The sequence below is a fragment of the Crocodylus porosus genome, unplaced genomic scaffold (genome assembly GCF_001723895.1).
Source record: "Crocodylus porosus isolate Cpor-Errol unplaced genomic scaffold, CroPor_comp1, whole genome shotgun sequence".
Classification (NCBI taxonomy): Eukaryota; Metazoa; Chordata; order Crocodylia; family Crocodylidae; genus Crocodylus; species Crocodylus porosus.
In genome coordinates this window covers 60,042,759-60,058,333 of record NW_017728907.1, presented here as the reverse complement: position 1 = coordinate 60,058,333, position 15,575 = coordinate 60,042,759, and the positions used below count along the sequence as shown (strand labels likewise).

Here is a 15,575-nt window from a genome sequence, read left to right as displayed (position 1 = left end):
GGCAGGGGAAGCTTGCATGTGGTGGCTGCTGCTGCTTTGCATCCAGCCACGTGCCACCTCCCCCCCCACTCTGCGTCTAGCTGTGTGCCACCCACCCACTCTGCCCCTGCTTGGCGGCCAGGGGTACACTGCTCCGCATCCAGCCGCCAGGGTACACTGATCCAAAAAGGTTGAAAACCCCTGGTCTAGAACAGGGGGTGGCAATGTTTTTGGGTAGAGTGCCAAAAACACCTGCAATTTCAACTTGTAAGATGCTGGCATGCCAAGGGTAGACAGTAGGGGCCCACTCCTTGTTGTGGCAGTACAGCCTTGGCTCCTTCCCTGCCATCTGACCCAAGGTGCGCATGCCAAGCAAAATGCCTTTGCATACCATGCTCTGACACCTGTGCCAGGGATTGCCTACCCCTGGTCTAGAATCCTTCTCTGACAGTCCCCCACCTGCACAGCTGTGACTCGCCACTAGCTTCCTGGTAAGTTGGGGCAGAACTAGGAGCTGTAGCTGTGAGTTGCCACTAGAGGACTGGTGAGCCAGGACAGCTTTTATCCCTGCTCTATGGGCAAGGGTGTGAGAGATCCTGGGATACTGGAGAACTTCAACCTGGGCAGCATATCTGTGGGGAGTGGCCACACCTTAATGGAACAGAAGCTGGGCAGTGTGGATCAGAGATAATCCTGCCGTGGAGTGGTGTAACTTTAAGCTACATAACAAGTGCTTAAAACCGCTTTAACGTGCTAATGTGCAGACAAGCCAGGGATTAAGAGCTCCAGGAGCCACCCAAAATTACCATGTAACAACGCCTATCTGGATGTGTTAACTATTTCAGTTCTAGTATGCATATTGATAAAGCTCATGGATGAAAAATTTAAACTTCTGTAATAATTACTAGTTTTTATTTTATACTGCACTGAACTACAGTAAAGGAAAGATGCTATACAGGACTTTCGGCCCAGTGATTCCACTGAAAACTGAGACTAAAAAACACCTTTCATGACTGGCCTTATATCTGACTGAATAGTGTCAGCAGCAGCATCAGGATTGGCTCTGATCCTGAAATCCACATAGAGCTGTATTTATTTGAACAATGTTCAGAGTGCACGAGCCCAAGCACCAATTCTTCACTGAAAACTCAGTGCTGTAGGTTAGATAACAATGAAATAAAATAATTTGAATGGCCTGTGTTTGAAAATGATATACCACACAATTCACAAATTCCATAGCAGCCTTGTTTCTTAAGTTAATGAACTTAATACAAGCTTTATCATATGAGATTTTTTTGATTTCACACCTGCTTATTTCAACATTTGCTAAGAACTGTACAACTTCTGGAATTGCCAAGAGACTTAATGCTGTTGAACCATCAATTAAGATGTTAAAAACTCAACCAGCTGCATGCCATATTGTCCAAACGAGACCGTATATACAGGTATTTTTGTGTAACTACTTGAGGGACAGTCTGTTCTTCATGTTCAGCAGAATGCATCAGATTAAAGAGACACCCTCTAACTAAATTTGGCCCCAAATGAACATTTTATAAAGGAATATTTTTACAAATCCTAGACTAATATAAAAAAAATAAAATGAAAATAAAGATTCTTAAACAAATAAGAATTTATCTACAGGTTTTTTAACCTAAACACTGCAACATACCAAATCAGGAAGTGAAATTGGTTACACACAAAAATGAAACTGACTTCAGTGATATTTAATATCCAAGCTAAACCAACAAACTCAAGACAATTCTTTTTATTGACAATCTGCAAACTTTTTACCAATGACTGAACTTTTTTTACTGACACGTTTTACATAATGTAAATGTAACACTTCTTTCAAACCCTGAACAAAGGCCAGTTTTACACTTATGGTTTAACACCAACTATAATAAAAGTTTTGGTTGCCAATAAAAAGTTTGCAAATTATCAGGAAAAAGTTGTCTTGGGTTGGCAGCCCTGCTTGACTGAAACACTGGTTTTATACCATGCTGCTCCTACCCCATGGGTCCCCTACTCAACCTGATACTTTGATGTCCCTGATCACATCCCGTACTATGCTGTCTGCCTCCAGCCCATCCCTCCCAGACTTTTTCCTTCCAGCCCTGCCCCCCCATCCTGGCACACAGCCCCAAAGGACCCAGCAGTGTTACAGGCAGGGACACAGCTGTAGCAACAGCATATGCCTGGGTAAGGGAGGGTGGTATGGGGAACAAAGCCTGGAGAGAATGCTTCCTACAGGGTACTGCACTACCACTCAGACAGTAGATAGCACTGGTCTTCTGTCTATCTGTCCTTCAACACTTTGTCTCCAGTTTCTTTTCTCCCCAGAAATCTTCAATCAAGCTCCAGTTGCTAATTTTTTTTGACGACAGCTCCCCTTTTCTTTTTACAGACTTTATGAACAGGTGTTATTAACATTGTTTTTTTACAATCTGTCCATACATTTACAGACAGTTGGCAACTCTGAAAAGCAGCTAGAGGCAACAGTTTTTTAAGTCTTTACTTCTGAATGTTGTTAATGATATAAACCAACTGATACAAAAATCTGGTTGTTATGTTAACTATATCCCTTTGATGTTGATGTAATGTGCACGTCATTTTACTTCACATTGCTGCAACAAAGCACATCATAAAATAAAATTTGATACAAATCCTTTGAGAAGGATATTCATTCAAACTGAATACTCATTCACGTAAAACCTCTTATCTCTGAAAATAAATACCTGATTAGCATTTTTAAAAATAATTCTGCAATGGTAACTTCATTTTTTACTGACATTAGGATCTTGCTTGTTTTAAAAATGAGGAAATATTCAAAAGTATTTGTTCAAAATTATTATCTACAATGACAGTAAGCAAATGATTCTGACCTCTCTATAGGGAAGTACCTGCATATTCCAGGTAGGTGCACAATTTTGAAAATCAGGCCCTACATCTCATGCATTTCCCATTAAAAAGTACATTTCCCCCTCTTAATTTGTATTCATATGCTCAATATTACTACAAAAAGATCTGAAAAGCAAACTGTTAAGATGCTAGGAATTTTTACGTAGATTTCGATGAGAGATATGACAACATTACCATCATGGATTTTGGTGCCACTTCTACTGCAAAAATGTTGAGTCCCCTATTATTTATACAATTCTTACTCTGCTCATTGTTGACATGAATAATCACTTTGTTTTCAGACTGTAAGTGGAAAAAAAATTAGAGATTTTATTAGTCTTCATGCTTAAATTACTTTTTCAAAAACAACATTAAGAATCTGATTATTTTCTCTGAAGTTGCTATTATAACAGAATGGAAACTCATTTAAACATACAGTACATTTTTCAAGTCCACCTCAGTAATTTCAGGGCCTATGTTCATTTTCAAAGTGCTAGAGTCATGAAGTAAATGAAGACGTGGGCTACAAAGAGACATTACATTTGTCCCAAAAGAAACCATTTTATCTCAGGACAACGTGCAATCATTCAGATGTCCCCATCTGTTGTCCTGAAACAAACCCTAAAAAGATTCACAGGATAAAAGTGCTAACAAATTGCTCTGGTCTATACTGTTATGCTGATCCCTGTAGATCATGAATTTGTTACAAATATTCTCTTTAAAATGGTGCCATATATATGGAATAATTTTTAAATATGCAGCAATCAATACAATTGAAAGAATTTGAAATTATGGACTACCTCCTCCAATGAAACTAGGCACACACCTCTTGAGAGAAACATGACTTTGCACATAAAGAGCTGGTTGGTAAACCTGTTTTTTTCTGTAATGGAAGCAGAAGTTTTAGCAGTACTGCAGAGCTCCTGTGCGGACCACACTGAAGTCCACAGCACAGAATTTCAAGCAGCTCTATAGTGCCACCTGGCTTGAAAGATGTGGGCATTTTTGCAGATCTCGAGAGAACTTGGTAACTGAGACTTGGTAACAGTCCAACTCATCCATCCCCAGTGGAGAGTCAGTACACATCCTTCCTAAATGCTACATCTGGCTGCCAGCACAGCATGCCTACAGGCAAAATGACTTTCCAGCATCTGAACATCAAACCAAGGATGTTGGGTGGGGCTGCACAGGCCACGTTGCCTTCCAGGCTAATTGAGTCCTCTCCTGCCTTCCTCTGTAGTATTCAGTGCTTGACTGGGGAGGAAAGCAGCTCAAAATCCACAAAGGAAAACTTGGAAATAAGGGAAGCTTCAGGCAGCTGTATGGTTTCCGAACAAATTACAGAGCTGCTGTGTACTCAGCCTCAGCATTGACTGGCTCAGTATATTCAACAGCAAAGTGCCACAATGCTGGGTAGTGGTATATAAAATGAGCCCAGACTGGACCCATAGACTGGATCTAATATGTTACACGCTCTCAGAAAAACAATCAAACACCCTTCCAAACTGGGAAATAAAACTGAAAGACATGTCAACATGCATTGCCTTTCAGTTGTGTTTAGATACATTTTGATTCAACATGGGCACAGAGAAATGAAAGTAATTCCTAGGAAATGCTATCAGACAATCTCTGTTCTTCATTGTGAAATGGAATAGGAACACAGTTACATTAGACTGTCAGACTTTATGCAGCAGGAGATCCTGCAACTAGACAGATAAGGACTGGCAGAAGTGCTGTCTGTGGGGATTGTAGTACAAAAGGTCTGTGTAGAGTACAATTCATGTGCAATTACATGTGAAATCTCTTGGAGCTGCAAAAAGATAAACACTGCTCTGTGTTAAAACTTGTTATTGCTGTTACTCTGCTACTGCCCTACAATTTGGAGATGCTCTCGCTTCTCTTGCGGACAGCTAGTAGAAGAAATGTAGAAAAAGGATTCTGTACAGTAAGAAATATGGGGCTACAGGAACAAGTCAAACCAAAATTCACCATGTGCAGGTGATGTGTTGTAGATTTCTATTTCAAATGAGAGATATACCCTGAAAACAGTTCCTTTAGTGCCTTTATGGACAGGCAAGAGCATTCTCGGAGGCACAGTGTCTGCCCAGACACTGATCTGCCCAGACAGAGTGAGGATCCTGTCTCCCATCTCATCTACATTCACTGTAAACCCAGAGGCATAACAGCCTGGAGCTGTATCCTGGATGCCAGGGCAGCAACAGAAGCTAGGCCAGCAGTAGCAGCTGGACTTGCAGCAGCAAGTGAAAACCCAGAGAATGTGCCGTGATTATCTACTGCTTGTTACGCTACTGTGTAAGCCTGTAGAAGGGCCAGAGAGAGCCGATAGCTAAATGAAAAATATATTTGCTTAAATAACAAAAGACAGAAATAACAGAAAGCAGCAACCATAGCAGATATACTTGCAATCCATGCCTGCATTTATTATTTGAAGCACTAGTTCCCAACTAAGATGGTTGCTCTGTGGAGAACAGGAGAATGGAGATGGGTATAAAATAACTCATGTATTTTCTGAAAATGTTTATAATGAAAAAGTAAAACTAATATTATTGCCAGGAAAATTGAACAAACTGTTCCAGTAAAGAGCAGGGAAACTTGCAAGGGCAAATTCTGTCTACTGTGATTAATGCAGCTGTATCCACTTTCAATAGTCAAGAATTTGTGCCTTGGTTCTTAAGAATTTCTCTGAAAAATTTCCAAGCTACATGAAACCCCCATTCATCTACTTTCAAACAGTGAAGTGTTCATTGCAACCTGTAAAACATATAATCAAGCCCTCTCTTCCTACTGTATATCCCCTTCTAAAAAAATGGATTCCTGAGGTGGGCCTGCAAGACTAAAGCATTCTAATTTTAGCACCTTACCGTGCTACATTAATTTACTCAGACATCCTTACATGAATCAAACTGAGTGTGAACAGAACATCCACTAGGAGCCAGGCAAAAGGCTTTTAAATTTCTGCTTGCATCTTACCGAACACTTTTGCACTGATTTACACTTATTAGTTTGGACAAATAATTAAGTATACCTTTAAGGGTAGTACTTTAATACTCCAGCCATCTTAAGTTGCTAAAAACCCAAATTTCTGCAAGTCAGTGTGCTCACAGTAAAATAAAAATATTAAAAAGAATTGCCATTTTTAATATTCTTTTGCCTTTTTATCTTCTCTTTTAAGTAGCATTTGTGTGTTCTGCTTTTACCAATCTAGACTGGAGCTCAACTTTACACAGAAAATTTGCAAAGTTGTGGAAAACATAAATAAAACTTCTGTTGATATATATTATGCAGTATGTAAGTGCTCTACATCACCTTAGTAAATTAATGCATCTTGGACCCTAGAAGTAGGGTTGGAAGGGACTTTGTAGATCATTAAGTCTGCCCCCCTGCCTGGGCAGGAGAAAAACCCGGCTCAGATGACTCCAGCCGGGTAGGCATCAAGCCTCTTCTTAAAGACCCCCGTAGGAGCCAGCACCACTTCCCTTGGAAGCTGGTTCCAGATCCTAGCCGCCCTGACTGTGAAGTAGTTCTTACAGATGTCTAATCTAAACCTCCTCTCCCACAACTTGTGGCCGTTATTCCTTGTTATGCCAGGGGGCGCTAGGGGAAACAAGGTCTTTCCCAAACCCTTCTGGTCCCCCTAGTGAGTTTATAGACGATCACCAGGTCCCCCGTCAGCCTTCTCTTGTGAAAGTTGAACAGGTTCAGGTCCTGCAGTCTCTCATTGTAGGGTCTGCCCTGTTGTCCCCGGATCATGCGGGTGGCCCTCCTCTGGACCCTCTCCATGCTGTCAACATCCCTCCTGAAGTGGGGCGCACAGAACTGGACGCAGTACTCCAGCTGTGGCCTGACCAGTGTAGCATACAGGGGGAGGATCACCTCCTTGGCCCTGCTTGTGATGCACCTGTCTAATAGACCCTGATCCAGTGTCTATTAGAAATGGGAAAAAGATCCTGCTGTTTTCAGTGGGCTTCAGGTCAGAACATAATAAAAGGTGTTTTTTATTTTCTATCCAATATTTACAAAAGCTTCACAAGGACAGGTAAAGAGCAATATTCATGATGAATATTGACACCAAAAACTTGTGTGTAACATGCATAAGAGACTTATTCCACAGTACCGTATTTTCAATAACAGAAGTGATCCGGGCCTCCCTTCTGTAGGTGTGGACAATTATACTTTCACATCCATCCATTACTTTGGCTTCTCCTTGGTTAACAACAGATTTGCAGATGGCTTTGTTAAGCTGCCCACTGTTTGCCTCTAGATGAACAGGTTTAATTCTTGGCTTGCATTTTTCTGCATAGATGTCAATGACAAAGGGGCATGCCTGGTATGAGAGACAAATGCAATAATATTTAACTATTGCTGCCTATTTCTATTCTTTAGAGTTTAACCTACAGCTCCTAAATATTTTCATAGATACTCTGAGGCAGAATTGTCCAAGTTTATGCACCCCACTGAATATATAAAAAAAATCACACCCCACGAAACCTGCGAGCTCTCCTGTTTTGAGGTAATTCAGAGATCAGTACAAATCACTCGAGCACAATAATCCCAGTAACAGTTCAACTGGGACAGCCTTAATGCACTGCAGTGTAAATCTATCAGGGTGCAGCCAGACGTAGCCTGTTCCAAAATGTCACTGATTTGGGAATCCATTCATAACTGATGTGGGACAGCAACACTACAAATAGTACTAGGGCAGCAGAAAAAAACCACTGTGCCTCTCAGGATTCAAAATATTTGAAATGTTGTAATAAGAAATAACCTTTGTTCTTCCATTTTATTGTTTCAGAGTAGCATATGAAGCAACAAGGAGATGGGATTTAGCACTGCCTATTATTACCAATATATTTTCATTTCCATCTTCATTTTACAGTCTCTGCTACTGAAAGTTGCCCGCAAACCCTTTATAATCCAGGAGTTGTGGGGTTAAATTATATGTTCTATTGAAGCAAATGTTTGAAGTACACAATATACAGCTTGTGCTTATCCTTCAGGACCTGAAAGCTGTAGCCAAAACCCACAGCCAGTGCAAGGCAGAGACTCTCCATACCCTAGTCCAAAGCCTTCAGAACAATCTGTTCTTTGTCAGAGAACAGCTCCATCTAGTGACCCACTGCAGAAAGACAGAACACCCCCCCCCGGACTTCCAGCTCCGTTCAGCGTACTTCTAGGAAAAGGAGAGGTGAACTAAAACTCAACACGAAATGGTTGCAGCTAATTGCTCTTAATCAGGTGCTAATATGAGCTGCAAATTCTAGCCTCCCAAAGTATCAGAACTCCAATATTGAAGGTTTAGAGTCCAATTTTTATTTCATATGCCCAGAATGGCTTATACTACAGATGTAAAAAATATAGCTCATGGGCTGGATCAGGCCTATGGAGTAGAGGTGTACCAATATATTGGTTGCCTATCAGATCGGCACTGATAAAAGGGAAAAGACATTATCAGCTATTGGCTTTTTTGGCCACTGTAGCCGATAATGTTTACTGATAATTATGCTTTCTGGCCAGGGCTCACTCTTGCCTGTGGGATCGGGGCCCCTGGATGCCTGGGATCCCACCCCAGTAAGCTAGACCACCCAGGCCCAGGCAGCCAGGACAGCTCACACCTTCCCCCCAGCCCTGCTGGGCAGCCCCGGGCTTGTGTTCAAGGGCATCATGTGGAAGAGCAGGGGCTGAAGGGCTCCACACGCAGGCACTGCTAGACCAGCCCCACCTGCTGCAACCAGCATGGGCACTTTTATACATGCTCTGGGGGTGGCTCCAACAGCCACTCTAATAAAAGTGCCTCAATGTAATAGCATCCCTGTGTTTTAAAAGCTTTAGTTCAAGCAACCCCACCGCCATTTTTAAGTGCCGGGATGCTGATACATGAAATTCAGGACACTGCTGGAGCATGCCAAAAACAAAAAAAAAGGGTTTCTCTATGTCAGCAGTTTACAATGCCTTGCATTATTACTAAATATGGATTACCAGATCAGCATCAGCCAATATGTTTGGTTTATTAATTGGCTATTGGTATCAGCCAAGAAATCCTTTATTGATGCACTCCTACCACAGAGCCCTAACTTCTGGTTTGCAGTGCTGCTCATGGATTTGTTGACCCACATGCCGCATGCTAGATTAGGCCAGTGTGCTAATATGTTGTGCCAGTCTGGGATGTGCACAACATGTGGCACTCGTAAGGGACTAGTCTGGCATGCATGCTGCAAGCAGTGCCCATGTACGGCCAGTCTGGGACGCACTCTGCATGAAGCACCTACAGTGGGCTGGTCCAGGATGACCACAGCATGAGGCACCTACACCAAGCTGGTCCAGCACGCATGCTAGATTGGGCATGCAGAGCCAGTCTGCAAGTCTGATTCAGCCCACAGGGCCAATCTTGCACAATTCACCTGGTCTGTGGACTGGCCCTGCACCAGTCATCCAGCCCACAGGGTCTGAGGATTCTGATCCCCCTGGTTTACATAATGATTATACCATATCAGGCCCCTGAACTGATTTGGTTTAACAGAAAGTAAATACTGAAAAAGATATTGCAGGAATAGGCAAAGCCTTTCCAGTCTTCTTTTAGAATTTTCTACACATGAAGGGGAGAGTTTTATTTCTTTATAGGATTTTGCCTTCTGTTTATGGAGTAGTAAGGAAATGTGAGCCATTGATTAAGGCCAACACCGATACTATTTTTTTTTCAAAAAGCCCACAAACACATGGATGCAAGGGAAAGGAGTTGATAATCTTACCAAGGAAGCAGTGTGTGCATGTGTGTGTGTCCCTGCTTCCAGGTATTGTTATTAAGTTTATGTGGAAAATACTTGGACACAACAACAAGGGACAGGAGGAAAGGCAGGAAATTATGTCTGGCGATTATGTTTGTTGAACAATGTAAATAAAATACATTGGGGCTGTCAAACTAATTGCCCACGGGCCACATATAGGATGCAAGCGATTAAATTGCAGCCCCCAGGCTCCTGCCTGCTGGCACTTGCTCTTCTGCTCAGGGTGCAACAGCAGCCAGTTTGTGGGCCCCCCCCCCAACTGACTGGTGCTTCCTGCCTCCACCCCACAGGGGCAGGAACAGTGTGGCAAGCTGTGTGGGGAGCTGAGCATCCGTAGGGTGGGGAAATAGAGCTACATATGGGGGATTATGCCTACATGGTACAATGGTAGGGGTGCCTCCATGGGCATGTGGTGCAGTGGGCAATGGGGCCCTGTGGCTAGACTGGTATGGCTCGTGCCCTGTGTGGCCCCTGAAGGGCTTGAAGTTGAAAAGCCCTGAAATATATTAGCTGGATGGTGCATATTATTATTTTTCTCCTTTCGGACAGGCTCTCCCGGTCTTACTGCAAAAACCCTGCCATTGTCTCCTGCTCCCAACCCTACCATTGTCTCCCGCTTCCATCTCTGATGCATCATTTTGCAGCTCTCAGCCTCCAATCCAATTTTGAAATGAAGACAGGTGGCTGCTATTTGTTTTTCTGGGATGTTCTTTACAGCAACACATAACTGCTTTGTGGCTAAGCCAGGGTTCCAGTCCTAGTTATCTGGGACACTCTGGAAACCAGATCCATAGTTTAGGCAGTGCAAGCACTTCATTCTTACAGATGTATGACAGGCCACAATTTTATGCCTTTCCTCATATGTCAAATCATCAAGAACTGTTTCTCTCCAGCAAGATGCCTCAAGTCCTTCAAAAAGCATGATTTGTGACTTCTTCTGTAGGCTTTACAAAATATTGGTACCTTTTCTCTGTGAGGCAGCAGTCCAGTTCTCTCTCTGAACACAAAGCAGTGACACTGCATTTTATCAGATTTCTACCTGCCTCCATACTAGTGTAGTCCTTCCTGACAGCGTTAGCCCTGGAGGTGAAGTGCCAGCTCTGACATTCATAGCGGAAAATGTATATTAACTGTATTTGGAGCTGGGTCAATGGCCTACCAACATCAGTTTACAAAGGACAGAAATAGCATTGCAATTAAACATATGCAACAAATTGCATGTGAAGCAGTTGTGTTACAAAACTACTTACCTCTGTCATTTCCAATGCTTTATTGAAGCCCAGGGACAATAAAGTAACCCAAAGGTCACTGGGATCCCCTTTACGGTCATTAGCCTCCATGAGATTCAGATCCATAAAGCCCTGCCTTGTTAGCTCATTCTTCTTTGTGTCAAAATTCTCTGTTTAAAAAGAAAAATAATGTAACTCTTAAATGGAAACAATCCTGTTATGGTCCCTCTAATCTTTCCTAAACAATGCTCCCCCTGATTTCAGTAAGGACTGCAGGACTTGGTCATAAGTCTTACAGCCATGGGTCTTCCAAAACTGTAAAATACTAAAATGGTAAAGAATACCCTTGAACTTAAAATGTTCTGTTTACAGGGATTCTCCCTTGTTTTTAGGGAAGAAGGAGCAACTGGATGTTTGTACAGCTTAAGAGAAGGAGGAATGTCAAAGTGTAAGTGTGGCTTAGAAGATATCTTTTCCTGGAAGTAGTTGTGGTAGGGTAAGAACTAAAGGAAAGGGGAATATCAGGAACAGGAAGTGAAAGCTTGGTAAAGCAGTTCCCTTAATAACTTTGGGGATTTGATACAGAAATTGGTTACTTAGTTTTTAAAAATCCAAAATGCACCATTTTTGATAGAATATGGTGGGTCAACTGCTCTAGTGTCTGCAAACACCTAATTGACATGTTTTTATGTCAGTGTATTTTACAAATGCTCTTCTCATTGCAACAAAGCTAAATCTTCACTATACATTATTAAAATGGATTACCAATTTAATAAATCTATCAAATGGATCAGATGCTATTATAAACTGCTTGAACTTTGCTCTCATGATTTATGATATTTGTCTGGACCCTTCCACTGATTAATGACCTAGTAATCCATCTACCGTGCTCCTATCCCTTTTCCCCTTTCCAAAATGCACACAAATATAAATAAAGGAATAAAAATGGGTAACAGAATCTAGAGGCATGAAAGAGGAGAGAAGCTGATGAAAAGAAAACAGTCTCTATATGAGGTCTCTAGAATTTAGGAAATGCTTCAATATACTTTTTTAGAAAGAGATATTTAGTATTTTAGAGAGAAATATTTCACAGAACCTAGGAGACATATTTTTGTTCCACTTAAGCAATGTGTCATGGCCTACAATGTTCACAGAAGAGGCTATAGACAGCTCCTGACAACTAGATTTGATTTGTTTAGCTACATAGTCACTCATACAGTCCCCATCATTGTAATATCAGAGCACTGTACAACCATGAATGGATTTATCCTTCTTGTTCCCTTACGAAGCAGACCTATTTATTCTGAGGGCTTGAAAGTACAGCATAACCAATTTTGAATATTAAACAGTGCCAATTTCCCCTGAAAACTGGCATTTAAGACCAAATACTGCCCTTGAGAGGTGATAGACTCTTGGTGACATTAACAGATCAAAGGCAGTATATGGCAGTAAGAGTCTTAAATGCTTGGCTGCCTTACAGGCCCTATTGTAGAAGTCCCATTTATATCTGTGAACAGAACAATATGGACAATTTTGTAAACTGTTTATGAAACATCTTGCAAATATTTTCCAATGGAAATGTCCGTATTAGCAGAAACACTGCTCCAGCTGACAAATGGTTGAATCTTAACAATAACTATTTAATTAAAGGTTTTAATGTTCCAAGCACGTTGTACACATTGATTATCTAACCCACACAAACGGGTAGTAAGGTAGGAAGGCATTATCACCTCCAGGTCACCAAAGGCAAGGAGTAATCACCAGAGAGGAATTCAGGACAAGAGTTATAATTAGCAGTTTAAAGTTCTTCACAATCAGTTCTATGGTCAGAACACATCCCACCATAAAATGTCTGCAGCTTTAGCAACAGCCATGGGAAGCCTTTTTTTTCCACTTGGACTACTAACCACGGACATGGCAAATATGCTGGAAAGAAGAAGAGCTAAGTGATGGAAGAGTGGAGGGAAAGACAGAAAAAAAAAGAAAAGGAATATAAAGAAGGAAAAGAAGGTGGATAGAGAAGAATGGGGCAGGTGAACATTATTTACCATTGTATACACACATTTTGGTATCGACTGCTAGGTAACACTTGTTCGTGTATATTTGTATGCAGGTGATGTCATCAATATATGAACTTGGATAACTTCTCATTATGAGTTTATTTCTAGTAAATTAAAAGGAGTAACAAAGCTTACCCTTGCATATAGCCCAGGCTTCCTCGTCACATTTCTCACCACTAGTTCTTAGTTCAAAGAAATTATATTCATCCAAGCTCAGTAGGCCATTCCCATCTAAATCAATCATTTCAAATATATTTGATAAAGCTGTTCTGAAAGAAGGCAGCAAAACAATTTTTAAATACATCAGTTCTTTCCTTACTCTGTTGCTGAAAATTATTCAATATTTGTAAATGCTTTCACAAAACTAGGACTCCCAGACAGAATTTGTTTCAGTAGCATAAAACTACTAGCAACATAAAGAAAATTCAAAGCATTGATCTTACAATAGTTAGGGTGCTAAACTACAAATATAACTCACCTGAACTCTTTAGTAAGGCCCAACTCTCCATCTTCCCCTCTATAAACCAGTTTCACTTCTCTAGTTATTTGCCTCTTTACCTTCTTGAGCTTACAGCCAGTTGTGAATGGAAGTAGCCAGTAAAATCCAGATCCAAGTTCCCCTTTCCACCCATACATCTACTCTTGAAGGAAGACGGAAAAGTCTGTGAGCATTATTTATCCGAACCCTACTTTCAAATTAGTTGAAGGTACTTATAACCTATTAGAGACCTCACACTTACTTTCCTTACAGAAGACAAACCTCTATGAGAGGCCTTCATGATGACAAACACTGGCAGACTTGCTAGTCACAGCAATAGTTAGCAAGCTGTATAGGACCAGAAGCCCACTTCAGGACTTCCAAGACTAGGTCCATTTAATGACATTTCTATCCGCCCCACCAAGCATACTGATTTTAACACTTTTTAAACTTTAAAACAAATAACTTCTTGACAAATGAGGCAGGTTGACAAAACCTACTAAGTTTTTTAGTCTTTCTACCCATGCATATAGATTGGCCATTGGCCCCGATCCATCAACCTGGCTCAAATTTGCAGCAAAGATTTTGCAGAAATCCTTCTAAAGGTTCACAAGTAAAAAAAGAAGCAAGGGATGAACCTGCCTTGTGCCTAAGCCATAGGGTTTAGACTCCTGAGAGCACAGTTCAAAATCTGTCTCCACAGATTAGCCTTGTAACTTTGGGTTCGTAGCCTGGCATTATTCCCTCCCAAAACTACAGAGCCTTAGCTGTGCTGTACTGACTATGACATGTAAGTAAATGTGGCACATTCTGTGCCTATCCCCTGCAAAAAATGCAGATTTTTGAAAATCAATCCAAGATAAAAATCAAGATAAGATTAATATCCAGCCTCTTTATTTTGCTGATCAGTCAAGCTCACAAGCTGTAGGTTTTCTTGGCTTTCATTTTCCTTCAGAACATACAAAGCTGTGTCCACTGATAACCACGGGGAAGGTTTTCCTACAAACAAACAAAAACAATGTCAAGCTGCATGTTTAATAATTGCATAGCTTTTGGGCAAAATGTTCCTCTTAGATTCATATGGAAGATCTTTCTATTATGTCATATTTTCCTGCATATCGCACAACCCCACACAAGGCACGTACCTTGTTTTGGGAAAACAGAATGAAGACAAAAATATGTTTGCAGAGTCATGGCTGAAAGCTAACCACCTGTAATAGCTCACTGGCTGCCTCAGGTAAAAGCTCATTTTAAGGCTTTCACAGCTGCTGCCAAGTCCTCTCTCAGCTGTTGCTCAGCCAAAAGCTGCTGACAATTTAGCAGCAGCTGTGAGCAGATTAAAACTGGACTCTACCTCTGCTGCAGGCTGGCTGGAGACAAGTCAGAGAAGGTCAGCAGTGGCAACCATTACAGTGTCTCTATGCTCCTCTTTCAATGCAGAAATCAGCTTTCCCACTCACAGCACCCACCCCAATATTGGAGGGCTAATTTTTTTTTTTGGCGGGGGGGGGAAAGGGTGCATGTGGCATGCAAGTAAGTGTGGCACATTCTGTGCCTATTCCCTTTAAAAAAGCCTGGTTGACCTCAGTGGAAAAGCTGCATGCAGAATGAGTTCATAATATGCTACTGGGATTCCCCAAGCAGATTGGAACAGAGAATTTGCTGTTAATTTTTGATACAGTGTAATTATCATTAAAAAGTCTCAAATGCCAAGTGTTTGGCGGTTAGGAAAGTTACTTTAGCTTTTAGCCATAAAAACAATAACATTTTTTTTATTACTTTTCTTTTTGTGGAGGCTCTTAAAACAATTAAGGATTACAATTAAAGATAAGACAGCAGTCTTCTTGAGTGGAAAGCTAGCTTTTATTTTGTTAATAAAGGGGAAAAATCTTGGCAAATTGATACACATGGCAATAATTATCTATACCATAAAAAGTCAGTGAAGATGTGTGATGTTTGTGCATTCTGCATTTAATAGTCATTGGATCAAATGGATAGATAGCTGAAGACAGATGGAGCACTGTCCAGGGCCCTTGCCCTTCTACCACAGTAACCTCTTCACTTGGCCAAAGAGGCAGTTTTGCTCTGGCTTGCTCTTCTTCTGGCTCGATGCACCTTCTCCTCTTGG

The 15,575-nt window shown here is 41.3% G+C and overlaps 1 protein-coding gene across 1 annotated transcript in view; it reads right to left on the bottom strand.

The window, feature by feature from the left end:
• Window positions 1–15,575, bottom strand: part of EFCAB7 (EF-hand calcium binding domain 7) — a 44,694-nt gene that overhangs the window by 2,253 nt on the left and 26,866 nt on the right. The window contains exons 8-13 of the mRNA XM_019531565.1: window positions 14,337–14,446; window positions 13,448–13,605; window positions 13,105–13,238; window positions 10,931–11,079; window positions 7,013–7,222; window positions 3,073–3,180 (exon numbers count right to left, since the gene is read on the bottom strand). Of these exons, the coding sequence (XP_019387110.1) occupies window positions 3,073–3,180; window positions 7,013–7,222; window positions 10,931–11,079; window positions 13,105–13,238; window positions 13,448–13,605; window positions 14,337–14,446 (869 nt within the window). The remainder of the gene's footprint in view (window positions 1–3,072; window positions 3,181–7,012; window positions 7,223–10,930; window positions 11,080–13,104; window positions 13,239–13,447; window positions 13,606–14,336; window positions 14,447–15,575) is intronic.